The sequence below is a fragment of the Bufo gargarizans genome, chromosome 7, assembly GCF_014858855.1.
Source record: "Bufo gargarizans isolate SCDJY-AF-19 chromosome 7, ASM1485885v1, whole genome shotgun sequence".
Taxonomy (NCBI): Eukaryota; Metazoa; Chordata; class Amphibia; order Anura; family Bufonidae; genus Bufo; species Bufo gargarizans.
The window spans coordinates 60,076,495-60,090,637 of NC_058086.1; the positions used below are offsets into that span (position 1 = coordinate 60,076,495).

At 42.8% G+C, this 14,143-nt stretch overlaps 1 protein-coding gene across 1 annotated transcript in view; it reads right to left on the minus strand.

The window, feature by feature from the left end:
- Nucleotides 1-4,884: 4,884 nt before the first annotated feature.
- Nucleotides 4,885-14,143, minus strand: part of LOC122944156 (protein transport protein Sec16B-like) — a 138,634-nt gene continuing 129,375 nt past the window's right edge. Inside the window, exon 19 of the mRNA XM_044302386.1 lies at nucleotides 4,885-5,165. Within this exon, the coding sequence (XP_044158321.1) occupies nucleotides 5,091-5,165 (75 nt within the window). The 3' untranslated portion in view covers nucleotides 4,885-5,090. The remainder of the gene's footprint in view (nucleotides 5,166-14,143) is intronic.

Sequence of the window (14,143 nt, forward strand, 5' to 3'; positions counted from 1 at the left end):
GACTCTATGTTCTGCTTTTCATGTATTATTCCTTCTAGAACTTTATAAATGAATTGCTAGTGGTTTGTAATGAAGGTATTACCAGTGGGAGGGGGGTGTCCCTGGCCAGTCTGACACTATACAATCAGGGTTGCTAGTGTCGGACCGTGCAGGGCATGCTTCCTACAGGTAATACCCATCGTTTTTTGCAGACTGCAAGCAATTCATTTGTAAATTCTAGCAGGAATAATAAAGGAATAGCACAGCATAGATTGATAACAATAGATGCTCCAGAATTGTTATTACTTGGGGAAGTGCAAGTATTTGCTAAAAACAGACATGTCAGGAGAGGGGACAGGTCCTCTTTAAAAAATAAATAAAGTAAACCTCCTGTGTGCAGATATTGCTGTTACATACTTGTTATTATGCCCCCTGGTGTTCTTTTCATTCTGTCAGACGGTCAACTTAATGTGTTCAGTGCTGGCAAGAAATGGCCGCTTCTAGTGCACTTATACTTATTGGCTGGCCTGCACAATGGCAGGAATCACTCTGCTGCTCATGTAATTGGATCCCGATGGTAGGACTGGGCTAGGGACATGTCCGTCTGCCAGCAAAAGAGTATTAGTTCAACGTACTGAGAGGGCATGGAAAAGTGAATAGAGCCATTTTCCAAGTTTTGTTACGCGGTGCCATGGTTACATGTAACTGCTGTGTGCATTATCCTTCCGTGGCACCGCTTTTTGCATTTTCATTTCCTGTGACAACATTACATTATCGTAATAATGTGTGGGATCAAAGTAACTGTGCCCCGGACTAATGTACCCAGAGAGAATATGTGTTTTAGAACTGGGATTTATTAGATAACAAAACCTAACTTTTATTTAAAGGGAACCTGTCACCAGGATTTTGTGTATAGAGCTGAGGACATGGGTTGCTAGATGGCCGCTAGCACATCCGCAATATCCAGTCCCCATAGCTCTGTGTGCTTTTATTGTGTAAAAAAAAACGATTTGATACATATGCAAATTAACATGAGATGAGTCAGAGCTTGAAAATATGACTCTTCTCTCGGCACACAAGTAAGATATGACTCTTTTATGTTAATTTGCATAAAAGGCCGAAAGTACAAAAATGCGTAATATTGAATTCGTCCGCAAATGAAATTAAAAGTGTAATTTATATGTTTAGGGTAACACAATGAACATTTAGAAACGCTCAGTGAGGGTAGCCTAGTAGAGGTGACAGGTTCTCTTTAAATATGCTAATAAAAAATATAGTGAACAAAGATAAGGTGATGGATACAGGGGTGCACCACCAATGAGGCCAGGTGAGGCGATCGCCTCGGGCAGTACCAGGTAGGGGCAAGAGGGGGGCAGCGGAAGGGCCATGGGGAATGTGGCAAAGGGGTTAGGTTAAGAAATTGGCATGGTGGGGGACGCCGTTTAAGTTTTCACCTCAGGCAGCAGAGAGGCTAGGTGCCTCCGTGGATGGATCTGAGGTCCAGATACAATATGAGATTACTGCAGCTGGGCTAGTCCTCTAGTCAGGTATCAAAGGCACGACACCTAATATAAGGAAGGGTTACTCCATGTTCCAAATGTTCAACAAGGTAGGTTATCAGTGGATACATTTTCCCTAGCCTATTGACCTAACGCCTGTAGTATCTTTTCCTGTAAGGTTCGGGACTAAGATGTGGCAAAGCTAACATGGCTTTAATCGGAGCACCCACCCTGAAAAGAGCACCCCCCCATCCTGGAACCTCGGCTCTAGGCTTACTGACTCTGTCCTATACTAATCCCTTTTTTCCTCCAACGCATATAGCCATGTTATATCACTCATCAGGGAGCAGCGTGACGGGCAGTATAGAGATCTGTGGCAGTGGATATGTGCACTCACCTTCCTTTAAAATAAATGGCTCCGCCTTTAGAAGAGGCTCGTCCATCAGTCCCTTCCCATTCTGCATTCCTGACAGAAACTGATGTGACATCATGAGAGGCTGGAAAGTTACCATGAGGACCTGACCGCGTGTCCCCGGTAGGATTCATTACCTTATCATTGTTAACTATATTTTTTTATTTGCATATTTAATTAAAAGTTATGTTTCATTAACTAAGGATATCCCAGTTCTAAAACACATAACAAACATTACATCATGGCTGTACTGTGGCATTGTGAGCATTAACTCTGCCTGGTGAAATGGTACCTTTCATTCCCATGCTGTGATGTCACCGTCTGGAGGATGACATTTTTGTGTGTGCTGTTCGTGTATTTTGGTTTTATCCTTTGACATCACTTTCTGCATTATCCCTGTACTGTAAGATTACTGCTGCTACTTTACTGTAAGGCCTCATGCACACGACCGTTGTTGTGTTCCGTTCCGCAAAATGGGGTTCCGTTGTTCCGTGATCCGTTTCCGTGTGTCTTCCTTTATTTTTGGAGGATCACCAGACACGAAGGAAAGTAAAAAAAAAAGTCTAAGTCAAGTTTTCCATGCAAATGATAGGAAAAAAACAGACGCGTTCGGACGCGGATGACAATCTTGTGTGCCTCCGTGTTTTTTCACGGACCCATTGACTTGAATGGGTCAGCGAACCGTTTTCCGTGAAAAACAATAGGATAGGTTATATTTTTTTGACGGACTGGAACCACGGATCACGGACGCGGATGACAAATGGTGCATTAGCCGAGTTTTCAACTGACCCATTGAAAGTCAATGGGTCCGCAGAAAATCACAAAAATCGGAACAACAGACACGGAATGAAACAATGGTCGTGTGCATGAGACCTAAGTGTATTATTTTGTTAAGCAACATCAAGGTGTGAATCACTCCTATGTTGTGACATCACCATGTGCAATATCTCTGTACAAATCTCTGTGTACTTGTAATGCAAGGCACCAACAAACAGACCAGTGATGAAAGCAAAAAGGTGTTTATTCACCAGAAACATAAACGTCCAGGACACTTGCTGGTAACAAGGAATAATAACAAAAAACCAGGCAAGGAGATTCCAGGAATAGTCCCAACCAGTGCTGAATGATGCTGTGCACTTGGCAGTCGAGTCACTCCAGATCTTGGGTCCGCTGTAAGGACAAGGTTCCTGGCAGTCTTCAGTCACTAGGAGTTGTGACCTATACCTGGTTGAGGGAAAATAACAGTGGGCACTGATCACCCTGAGAGACCTCCTTTTAAATGCCTGCTGACTAATCCCAGGGTGCCAAGTGTCCACTACCATAGGTGAACAAATTGCCCTGCACCTGAGGACAAGGCCTAAGGCAATCACAAGTTGATTAACCCATGGCTGGCTCCCTAATCCACTTTGCTCTTGTGAGTCAGTATAATATGCGCCACTGGTCGACGAAGTGCCTAAGAAGCGCGTACTCGCGACCGTGTATCCCTTTGCGAACCTGCCCTCGTGCGTACGCACGGACGCATGATTGACTCAGCGCGAATATGCGAGCGCGTGGACCCAGATGCGGAAACGGAAGTCGCAGGAGACACCGGAGACAACCCTGGCCGCGGCGTCTTGTCACTCGCCTGGCCACTCTGTCCCCGGGACTCCGACGGTCCTCCCCTCCGATGTCCACGCGAACGCATCTCCGCACTGGCTCACAAAGGGGTCAGCGCTGGTGCATCAGAGACACGCATAACCTGTCCTGCAACTCCACGAGGACCCCTCTTGGTTCCCCTGGAGTGCAAAGCAGGTGAGGATCTTACAGTACTATTCTTGTCCCTGTGACATGCATGCACCATTTTGGCACTGTGACGTCACTTAGTGGTTTATCTCTGTACCATGGCATATGTATAATTAACTCGCTCTAATTTCACGGAGTGGGTTATCCTCACACTGCAACATGAGCGTGAGTTATTTGTAAGTTTTGACATCACTGTGTGCATTATTCCTTTTAATGTTACATCACTGAGCACTTTATTCTTGTTCTGTGACATCACTTAGCTCTGTACTGTGGCATGACTGTATAATTACTGTGCTGTAACTTGACTGAGTGGATTATTCTTGCACTGCAACATCACAATAAGCTCTCCATTATGACATCACTGTGTGCATTATCCCTTCAATGACATTGCTTTATTCTTGTGCTGTGACATCACTTAGCACCTCCTCCCTGTATTGTGACATCACTGTGTGATTCCAGTGCTGTAACCCCACTGAGTGCATTAGTGCTACACTGGCACATCACTATGTGAAATATCTATGTTTTCACATCACTGTGTGCAATAGTAAAAGACAAAAATCCCTATGGATACGTCTTACCCCTGGCCACACTCAAGCGCCACTTTATGTCAATGTAAGGGTACTTTCACACTAACGTTTACGTTTTCCGGTTCTGAGTTCCGTCATAGGATTTCGATACCGGGAAAAAACGCTTCTGTTTTGTCCCCATTCATTGTCAATTGGGACAAAACTGAACTGAAGGGAATGCTTCAAAATCTATTCAATTCCGTTTAGTGAGCAAACTGCAACATGTTGTATTTTGCTTTCCGTCATGGGATGCGGAGCAAGGCGGATCCTGCATTACCCCCAATGCAAGTCAATGGGGAGGGATCCGTTTTCTCTGCCACAATCTGCCACAATAGAAAACGGATCCTTCCCCATTGACTTTCAATGGAGTTAATGACGGATCCGTCTTGGCCATGTTACAGATAATACAACCAGATCTGTTCATAACGGATGCAGGCGGTTGTATTATCAGTAATGGAAGCATTTTTGCTGGACCCTGCGGGATCCAGCAAAAACGCTAGTGTGAAAGTAGCCTAAGTGTCCAACACCAGAGTCTGCTCCATCTCGAAGTAGGATGTCACTGATATTCCATTTTTCCCACCCATTCACCTCTAAATCGTCCAGTGACACACACAACACACAACCAAAACCATGCATTATGTCTTGTGCAGTAAATGGTTTTTAATTTTCATTTGGAAGGGTTAAAACAGGATAATTACAAAGAATTATTATCTCTAAAAATCTCTTAAATGAACAAAAAGAAGTCATTTTACACTTGGCCCTGTGATATAAAAAAAAAAAAAAAAACACGATGCAATTTAATAACTGTCCATATGGCTCTCCCTGAGTGGTAATTGTTGAGGTCATTGGTCATCAGCGCTGTAGCGGATATCGCCCTCGCGGAGGACGGCTGGACTTGTTTGCAGCTAGACCTGTATCTTGGAGGAACTAGAGGGCAAAAGATAAAACTTAATGACCATTATATTATCTCTGCAAAAAAAAAAAAAGAGTTATAGTTTTTTTCCCACTGTAAATTAATATCATATGGCAAATCAGGACAACAGCATAGAAAGTCCAATGCTCTGCAGAAAGGTAACATAGAGGACAATATGACATGTAATCAACATATATGACCAATAGAAATAACCCAATCCGCCACAATACTGAAAAAAAACACATTTTTGAATATTCTTCTGCGACTAGGTGACAACCACTTATGGCAGCCATCAAAATACCCACTGGATTTCCAACCTACCTTAGTAGAAAGACTGGGACTACACAGCGACATGTGTCACACAACAGTAAGTGCTTGTATCCAGGGGTGCATCTAGCCTTTCTGCTGCCCGAGGCGAAAACTGAAATGATGCCCCACCCATGCCAAGTTCTCAAGCTAACTCCTTCCCTCCAGCCTTACAGTTAGGCCAAATGCACACGGCCGTGTTCCGCGGCCGAGAGCGGTCCGTGGTATGCCGGGCTGGATTCCCGTTCACGGCGTCATTGGTTGCTATGACGCCGTGCGCTTCATGCCGCCGCTGCACTACAGTAATACACTATGCGAGTGTTTTACTGTAGTGCAGCGGCGGCATGAAGCGCACGGCGTCATAGCAACCAATGACGCCGTGCGCTCCTGCTCTGAACAGGAATCCAGCCCGGCATACCACGGACCGCTCTCGGCCGCGGAACGCGGCCGTGTGCATTCGGCCTTAAAGGCATACTTGGAAATCTTTACATATAGTACTACAAAACATACTGGTTAATATAGCGATACTGTTGAATATGCAGAGATGAACGCTTCCACAATGAAAGCACTCATTGCCCAAGGGCTTTTTGCTGCCCCCCCACTTGTCCCCACCTGGTGCTGCCTGAGGCAATCGCCTCACCTGGCCTCATTGGAGGTGCACCCCTGCTTGTATCTCTGGAAAGAGACATGCAAGCTAATCTCCTTTTCTTTCTCATGCCAGGAATCCAGCTCTCTCTGGGTAATTACCAGGGGTGGATTGGCCATAGACCCTAGAGGGAAATTTCCCGGTAGGCAGATGCCTAGCAAGGCCACCCAAGCCCTCCCTTATGGCTTCCAGCCAGGTTCATAATGATCTGATTCTCTCTTACACACCTGGCCAGCACCCGCCATCCTGGATTCAACTGTATCAACATCCTCAGGACAGTGATACAGTTGAATACTGTGGTGCAGGTGGCAGTATTTTGTGCTGCACTGTTGTATTTGGTTCAGCTGAGGCGGTACATTGTTCTACACTATGGTATTGGTGGCCTTGCCTACTTCTGTTGTCCCTGCCTAATTATGTTGCCCAACCTTCTGTCAATATGGACCCACCTGCAACATAGGGCCACTTTTAGTTCCCAGTCCGCATCTGGTAACTACCCTTTAACAGGGCTAGGCAGACAAACTTTGCTTGGCTGCCTGAGAGGCCTTGGTTGGGGTACTATTTCTTCTTATGGAGGGGACCAAGTATGCATGAGGAGTATCCTAAACCAGTCAATGTTCATCTGAAAATTTGCATGTCTTACATCTGTTGGCATCAGATAGGCTTAGGAAAACTAATTTGAATATCTTTCCCAGAAACCTAGAGGGACATTGCCTGGCTGCAATATTCTGCACACATACTAAGCATACTGAAAAAGAGTACCTCCCACACAACGCATATACAGTATATTGCTGAGAAACCCAGAGTAACAAGCAGCATACTATTACTATGCTTTTGCATCCTTTTTTTTTTCTCAACATAAATGTTAAACGTGGGACAAAAACGTGGTGTGAACAGTCCCTAAAATAGTTCCTGCACCTGTTTATCTGTATCACTACTGTACATCTCTCTATTGCTTACTTTGTAAGTGTAAATTGTTGCTGTTTTTCACTCCTTGTATTCTTGTTGTTTTTAGCAGGGTCTATGAGGCATGTAATGCCTGGGACCAGTGGTGTAGCTAACAGCACTGGAGTAATCACACTGATGAGTGAGCCCCGGGCTAGACGAGATTGTAGGGGGGCAGGGAGATGACTCATAAAAGCAAAAGTTGCTTTCTAATAGGTGTATAGACATTACTGATGTGTCATTCACAACAGACCAGAAAGCAATGCTGACCACTGATTACACGGAGGTCCTGCTTATCACTATATAGAGGGTGTTTTAGAGCAGAACCTGAAATTGGAAGCTATACCTATTCCCTGGCAATACAAATACTGTGGAGTTAAATTATCCTATTATCTCATGTGTAATGCAATGTAAACTCATTAGAAGTCACCTGAAGAAAATAAGAAACAATCCTTCAAACATAACCCCAGGGTTCAGTCTATAGGCTTCCATATATCTACTGTGCACAAGTGTCATACTACTGTAGAAGTAGCGCTGTTCACTGCTGAACATTTGTCCACTACATGAGCTACAAGACCCTTCAGCCGCACATTACGTGCTCCACACTCAGTCACCATAATCCAAGAATTTGCTAACATTCTTCTGTTTCCATTAATAGCAACTGCGGAAGAAAGAAAATGGTCTCTCGAGCGCCACACGAAGGTGGTTACTCTATGAAACCTTTTTAGAGTCTAGCACCATGATTCAAACTATTGGCCAAACTTGAGACACCTATCTGTAGGCCTTTTTAAGGGGTCAGACGTTAAATTGCAATTTAGCCATCTATGAGAAATATTTATCTTTTTTAGTTTTAGAGTAAATTGTGCAAAAAAAAAATTTTTTTTTTTTCAAATTAAGTTATTTTTTTAATTTTTAAAACTGACACCATCATAAAAAGGGATGACTTAACTTTTTTACCTTTGCATTTTTTTTTTCTTACTTTCCACATGCATATAGATATATTTGGCCCATAATATGTCCCACAAAAGGTCATTGATGTCTGGGGGGTATTTACACTTTATAATTTTTTTTTTTTATTACGGAACAGCCTCCTGTGATGGCACTTGTCACTGGATCTGCCAAGACCCAGCAACTCTGCTATGCCAAACATATCTGGCGATCACGACGATCGTCGGGTTCAAAAGGAGCAGCAGCACTGCCACTTCCTATATTCGACTACATAGTGCTCATTGAGCGCTATGTAGACTGCAAAAGAGAAGCCACGAGCAGTTATAAACCACTTCCGTCTTCTCCCCAAGGTTTCCGACACCCAATCTCTAGGAGCAGGAGCGTTTGAGGTACAACTAGATGGCACAGTCGAGAACCATGCAGCCTATTAGGCCACAGCTGACTCTTATTTAATGAAGACCACACTGTATAGCAGGTCTTCATTGTTAATAGCTGGGCGGCACCTTCAATACCGCGCGGCCATTAACAATGAAGACAGGCTATACAGTGCAGTCTTCATTCATTAAATAATAGTTAAATAAGAGGCAGATGTGGCCTAATTTGCCATGTGGTTCTTGACTGTAGCATGGCCGTGTCCCGAACAGCTCACGACCGTGCCGTGTGGTCATACCCTAATGGAGCCAAGACAAAAGACATTGCTGCACACTTGGTACCTGCACTGTTCGGGTGTCATTAAAGGGGTTATCCAAGACTATAAAATCCACCCCCCCCCCCATATGCTGGGCCCCTCACACTGAATATACTTACCTGGCTCCCTGCGCCGCTCCTGGTTCCCGCAACGCCACAGCTGCTTCTCACCTGTGTGCGGATCAAAACATCAGGGGAGGGGGCAGCCAATGGCAGGTGGGGCAGGGGATGAGCCTCCCTAGCGTCACCCTCATTTTATAGTCTTGGATAACCCCTTTAAGGGATTAAATGAAGGTCAGTAGAATTTGAAAACCATGAGGAATTGATACAAAAAGCATATTGGATAATTGTATCACTTTTCATTATACCAATAATATTTATAGGTCGAAACCATAATATCCCTTTAAATGATAGAAAAATGTTCAGATGCTGAGTGACTAAGCCTGGCTGAGTATATCAGCTTCCAACTGAATGTGTTCATACATGATAATGTACATTGACATACAATATAATAATGTGTGTCTCCCGTGTACTGTATGTATGATACCTATAGGACCCTACGAGGACTTATCTCCATAAACATCATGGTGTATATCTGAACTAACCAGTGCGGTAAGTATTTTAGTATTTTCTCTGTGTATCTCACAGCTACATGGATGCGACATTCCTGTTTACAGTACATTTCGATGAAAGGCAGAGATCATATATTTTTGAAACTGGTAACCTACTTTCTCTGCAATGGGTCTGGCTTTACTGAAACGCGCTGAACATTTCATCAAGACCATTAGGAGCCTTCTGTAGCACTACAGCAGAAATAATACGAACCCAGGACAGTGCAGGAGAGATGTATGACACCGCTGGGTATTTTCTATCTGCTTTAACTTCTCTTTTAATGAATACTCTCCCCTCCCCCATCTGTAAGAGCTTAGTGGTAATAAAACTGCAACCATCGGATAATCTCCAACCCTTGGGAGCAGTACTATATTGGAATTTCCCATTGATTTCATACATGTCCAATAATTCTGTGTAGTACGCGCATTTGTGTGCACGTAAGCTGTTGTTAATTTTGGCAAGGGTATTATAAGCAAAGCCCTGCCGCGGAGGATTTCAGCAGGCTGTCATGTGGATTAGATTTAGTTTCTATTGCCCAAAAAATAAATACTTAAATAAAATAAATATCTTACATCACGGTTTTAAAGGATGATGCAATGCATGAGATAGACAGTGACATATGATGTCGTACAATGTCAGACTGTGAATAATGCAGCTCTCTCTGTCTCTCTCTCAGCAGGAAGTTCCAGCACTTTACAGAATTATAAGAATAGATGCTCCAGAATTGTTATTACATAGGGGCTCAAGTAGTTCCTAACACAGACATATCAGGGGAGGTGACAGATCATCTTTAAAGGGAATCTGTCCCCAGGGACCTACCTATCCAACTATTTCCATAGACACATAGCTGTAATTCGCTTGATTAAAACGCTGTTTTTCTTTAGTTGATCTGAGGCTCTGTTCCTGGGTTATGATACTTTTTGTCAATATGCAAATTAGGCCTTTGGTGCAATTAGGGTGTTATTGTTGCTCTTCTTGCACCCAAGATCCAATCCTTTCCGTAGCCAGCCCTTTCCTCGCTGCCTTGTGCTTTGCCACTGCATGGCCCGGTCATTCTAAACAGACAGGGAGGCATTGGCTACAGAAATGAGTGGAGACTGGGTCCAACAAGAGCAATGGTTACACTCTGAATGCACCAAATTCCTCATTTACATATTAACAGGGTTATCTGGGTAAAAATAATGATGACATAATCTCAGGATAGTTCATCGTTATTACATTGGCGGCGGCCTGTCTTCCAGCACCTCCACCCATCAGCTGTTTCAGTGGGCTGCTATCTGATGAGCACTGCAGGCTCCCAGCAGCTTTCCAAGCACAGCGCCATACATTGTATAGTGGTTGTGCTTGGCATTGAAGCTCATCCCCTATTCACTTGAATGTGACTGAGCTGCAACTAGGCCATGTGGCCAATGTACAGTGACGTGACATGAACTAGGAAGAGGCCAAGAGCGGTGGGGATCCCGGGTCTGGTGCCCCTGCCAATCTGATATCGATGACCTATCCAGGATAAACCCTTTACGAAAAAGTATCATAACGCGGGAACTGAGCCTTGGATCAATCGAAGAAAAAAAAGAGTTTCAATCAGGTGAACCACAGCTATGCATAAACAAAGAACCCTTAGGGTACATCCACATGGTACGTAATTTGTGGCAGAAAACCTGAATTTGTTGCAGGTTTTCCTACGGATTTGCCATGGATGTCCCCCCCCCCCCCATGCTTTTCAAAGGGTGAAATCAGTGGATATCAGCAGCAAAAATTCATATGGCAGATTTAAAATCCACACCACAGGTCAATTCCTGCAGGGCACCAGTGAGTTTTCATAATAATTGAATCCACTTTGTTACTATTGTAATAAGCGGTATTATTTTCCAATCGCCATTCTTCAGAAAATCTGTATACACCTCACGCAGACATCCACTATACTGTATGCAGGTAGAGAATTTATCAGTTTACAACCCATTTAATACACTATATAGAGGAGTGAGTGTGCATTGAGAGTATACAATGTGTACAAGGAGACAGTATACTTGTGTATATGCATTTTCAGGTGCTTTCTTTTGGGCTAAGACACCGTAAGGACCTCAACTGACACAAAGCACATGAAACCTTATCACAATGGCAATTTGGCTGTGTTTAGCCAGAAAATCAATCCAGTTGTCTTATTTATGTTACGTGAATTAGACAATAAATAGGAAAGCTAAACGTGGGTGAGAAAGAAATAGGAACTGAGGGATGTGGGCAAGCATATATTAGAGGTTGATCAGAAATAATATCTAAAGTCAGATGTGATGGAGAGAATGAAACATTGCATAAGGATGAGATGAAGATGTCATAGGAGAGAAAGAAATGATGAGATTTGGAAACTCATGAGCTATTCCAAGAACCTCCTATCCTCCATAGATTAAAGCCTTTCTTCTGTTTCTTTGTTACACAATAGCAGAGTAAGAAGAGAAAGTTTTGACCAATTTAATACAGAACAGTAGACTAAACTAGGTGGACAATAGAAAGGCTACACAGCAAAGCTAAAGGGATTTTCCAGGTTATCAGTATCTGACTGGTGGGAGTCCACCCCCCCGTAACACCACCAATCAGCTGTTTGAAGAGACCATGGTTCTCTGGTGAGTGCTGTAGCCTCATCATACCATACCAAGCATAGTGCCATACATTGTATAGTAATTGTGTTTGGTATTGCATTCAGTCCCTTTCACCTGAAGGCAATGTGTGACCAATCAACATGACGTTACTGGACTAGAAAGAGGTCATGCTGCTTACTGGAGCGTCATAGCCTCTTCAAACAGCTGGTCAGCAGAGGTGCTGAGAGTCAGACCCCAACCGATCAGATACTGATGACCTATCCTGAGGATAAGACATCAATATTCTAGTCTCGGAATAGACAATTATCCTTTAGGTTTAGCCATGGGGGTCGTCAGGACATGGATGAAATGACTTATTTTTACTCTACTGATCAAGAGAAAAAACTGAAAAAACAAAAAAACAAAGGTCTGACGTAAAAAAAATGGCTCAATATTTTGGTGCCCGATGCAGTTCTTAATGGAGCTTGTCTTATCACAGCCCCTCTTTCATCCTAGAGCCTCCATAGAAATCAGCCCATAGACATGGGTTTGGCTCCTGAGAACCCTGGCAAAGAGCTGTTTCTCCTGGGGTGGTGATGTGGCTGGCTGCTCATTTGAATGGCTGTCCAGTACAACACATGGACAGCTCACATAAGTTCACATACGCCAAAGCAGGACCTGCTGCTTATCAGTGGCTCTCTGTTCTTACTTACAGAGTAGGGTCCCTATCAGGACACCACCCTCTATAAGGAGGAGACATTAGGTTTTCTCAAGTGGGGAGAAGGAGACGCCCATTGAGACACCTGGTCATCTCCTCCTCCCTGTACGATACCCTAAATTACATATCAGGGCGCCTAAAAACAGCGGGGGACACAGCGGTGGAACGGAGGGGTATTTATTTTAGGAAAAAAATGTGCTTGCATCTGTAGGGGCCGCCCCCCTATCTGGTAAGCATACCAGTTTGTAACCCATAATCCCATGAAAGGTCCTCTATAAGATCCATATGTCCTAGTAGGGTATATGGACAGGGGGTAATCTTATGGGACAACCCCTTTAATACAGGCAACGCAAGGTGAGTTCAAAATAGCTAAAGCAAACTTTAACATGGAATTTTACCTATTTTAAACATCACTCAAATCCCCCATTACTGACAATGAAAGCAAGAAGCAACGAAGCGCTAAAAAAAAAACATGAATTAAGGACATATTTGTTTAATTATGAAAAACTGAATTTGAAGAGCTTTAATAAAATCTGTCCGTAATTATGTTACATTTTACAGAAACGTCTAATTCTGAACCAAAATAATTGGGTTATTGAATATAAAGCCCATTTGACCCCTTCTCCAGTGATTAATGGACCTTGTGATTAGTAATGATAAGTTGCACTCCCCTCCCCCCCAGACGGCACATTTTTTTTTCCTAGCAGAATGATTATTTTGCTATTAATTTAATATGATTGCTTTTTCTTGATTTCTTAATTATGTTTGCACATCTAGCGATGGCTTGATTAGCATTTATAATACTGCTCTCAATGCATACTTTTGATCCTCATATAAAATCACCATTTATTGTCTTCTGAATGCTTAGGAGAAGCTACCAAATAATTAAAGCTCAGCAGCAAGGTAAGAAAACAACCACCCGTTTACCTTGTTTGTGGCTCTATATAATGTAAATAACACATTCATTATGATCTATTCATTACGGGAGAGCTACCGGGTTCTGGGGATGGAAAGCAAATTAAAACAAGGTGAAAGCAATGGAAAATAATATTTTCAGCCATATGCCAAACAGTTAAGAGTCAATTATTTGAACAAGAAAAACATTCCCTCTGATTTTAATTGCGAAAGCTTATATGTTAAGCTAGAGTACAAACTTTAGTAGCGGCGCATTGCAGTATAAATGCCACTAGCATCAACGAATGGGTCTAAACCAGGGCTGGAACCAGGCAGGCTGAATTCACACATGCATCTTTTGTGCAGTGTTTTAAGCTAAAATGATTTTTGTATAATAGGTTAAATGCTTCTAAAAATGTTAAGTGTTTCCAGGTTTTTAATTAGATTTTGAAAAGCATTTTTTGTGGCCTTTTTATTTTGTAACATTAAAAACATGCATATTTCTGTCATACCCAGAGAAATACACTTTCTATGTGGTGTTTTTTATTAATTTTTTACTATAGACTTTAAATGGTCAAAACTTTTTCAAGAATTGTTGCATAAATCAATAGCCAATTCAAGAAACGTAATATATCTTATCCAAGAAAATAGTAATTTTTTGTTCCA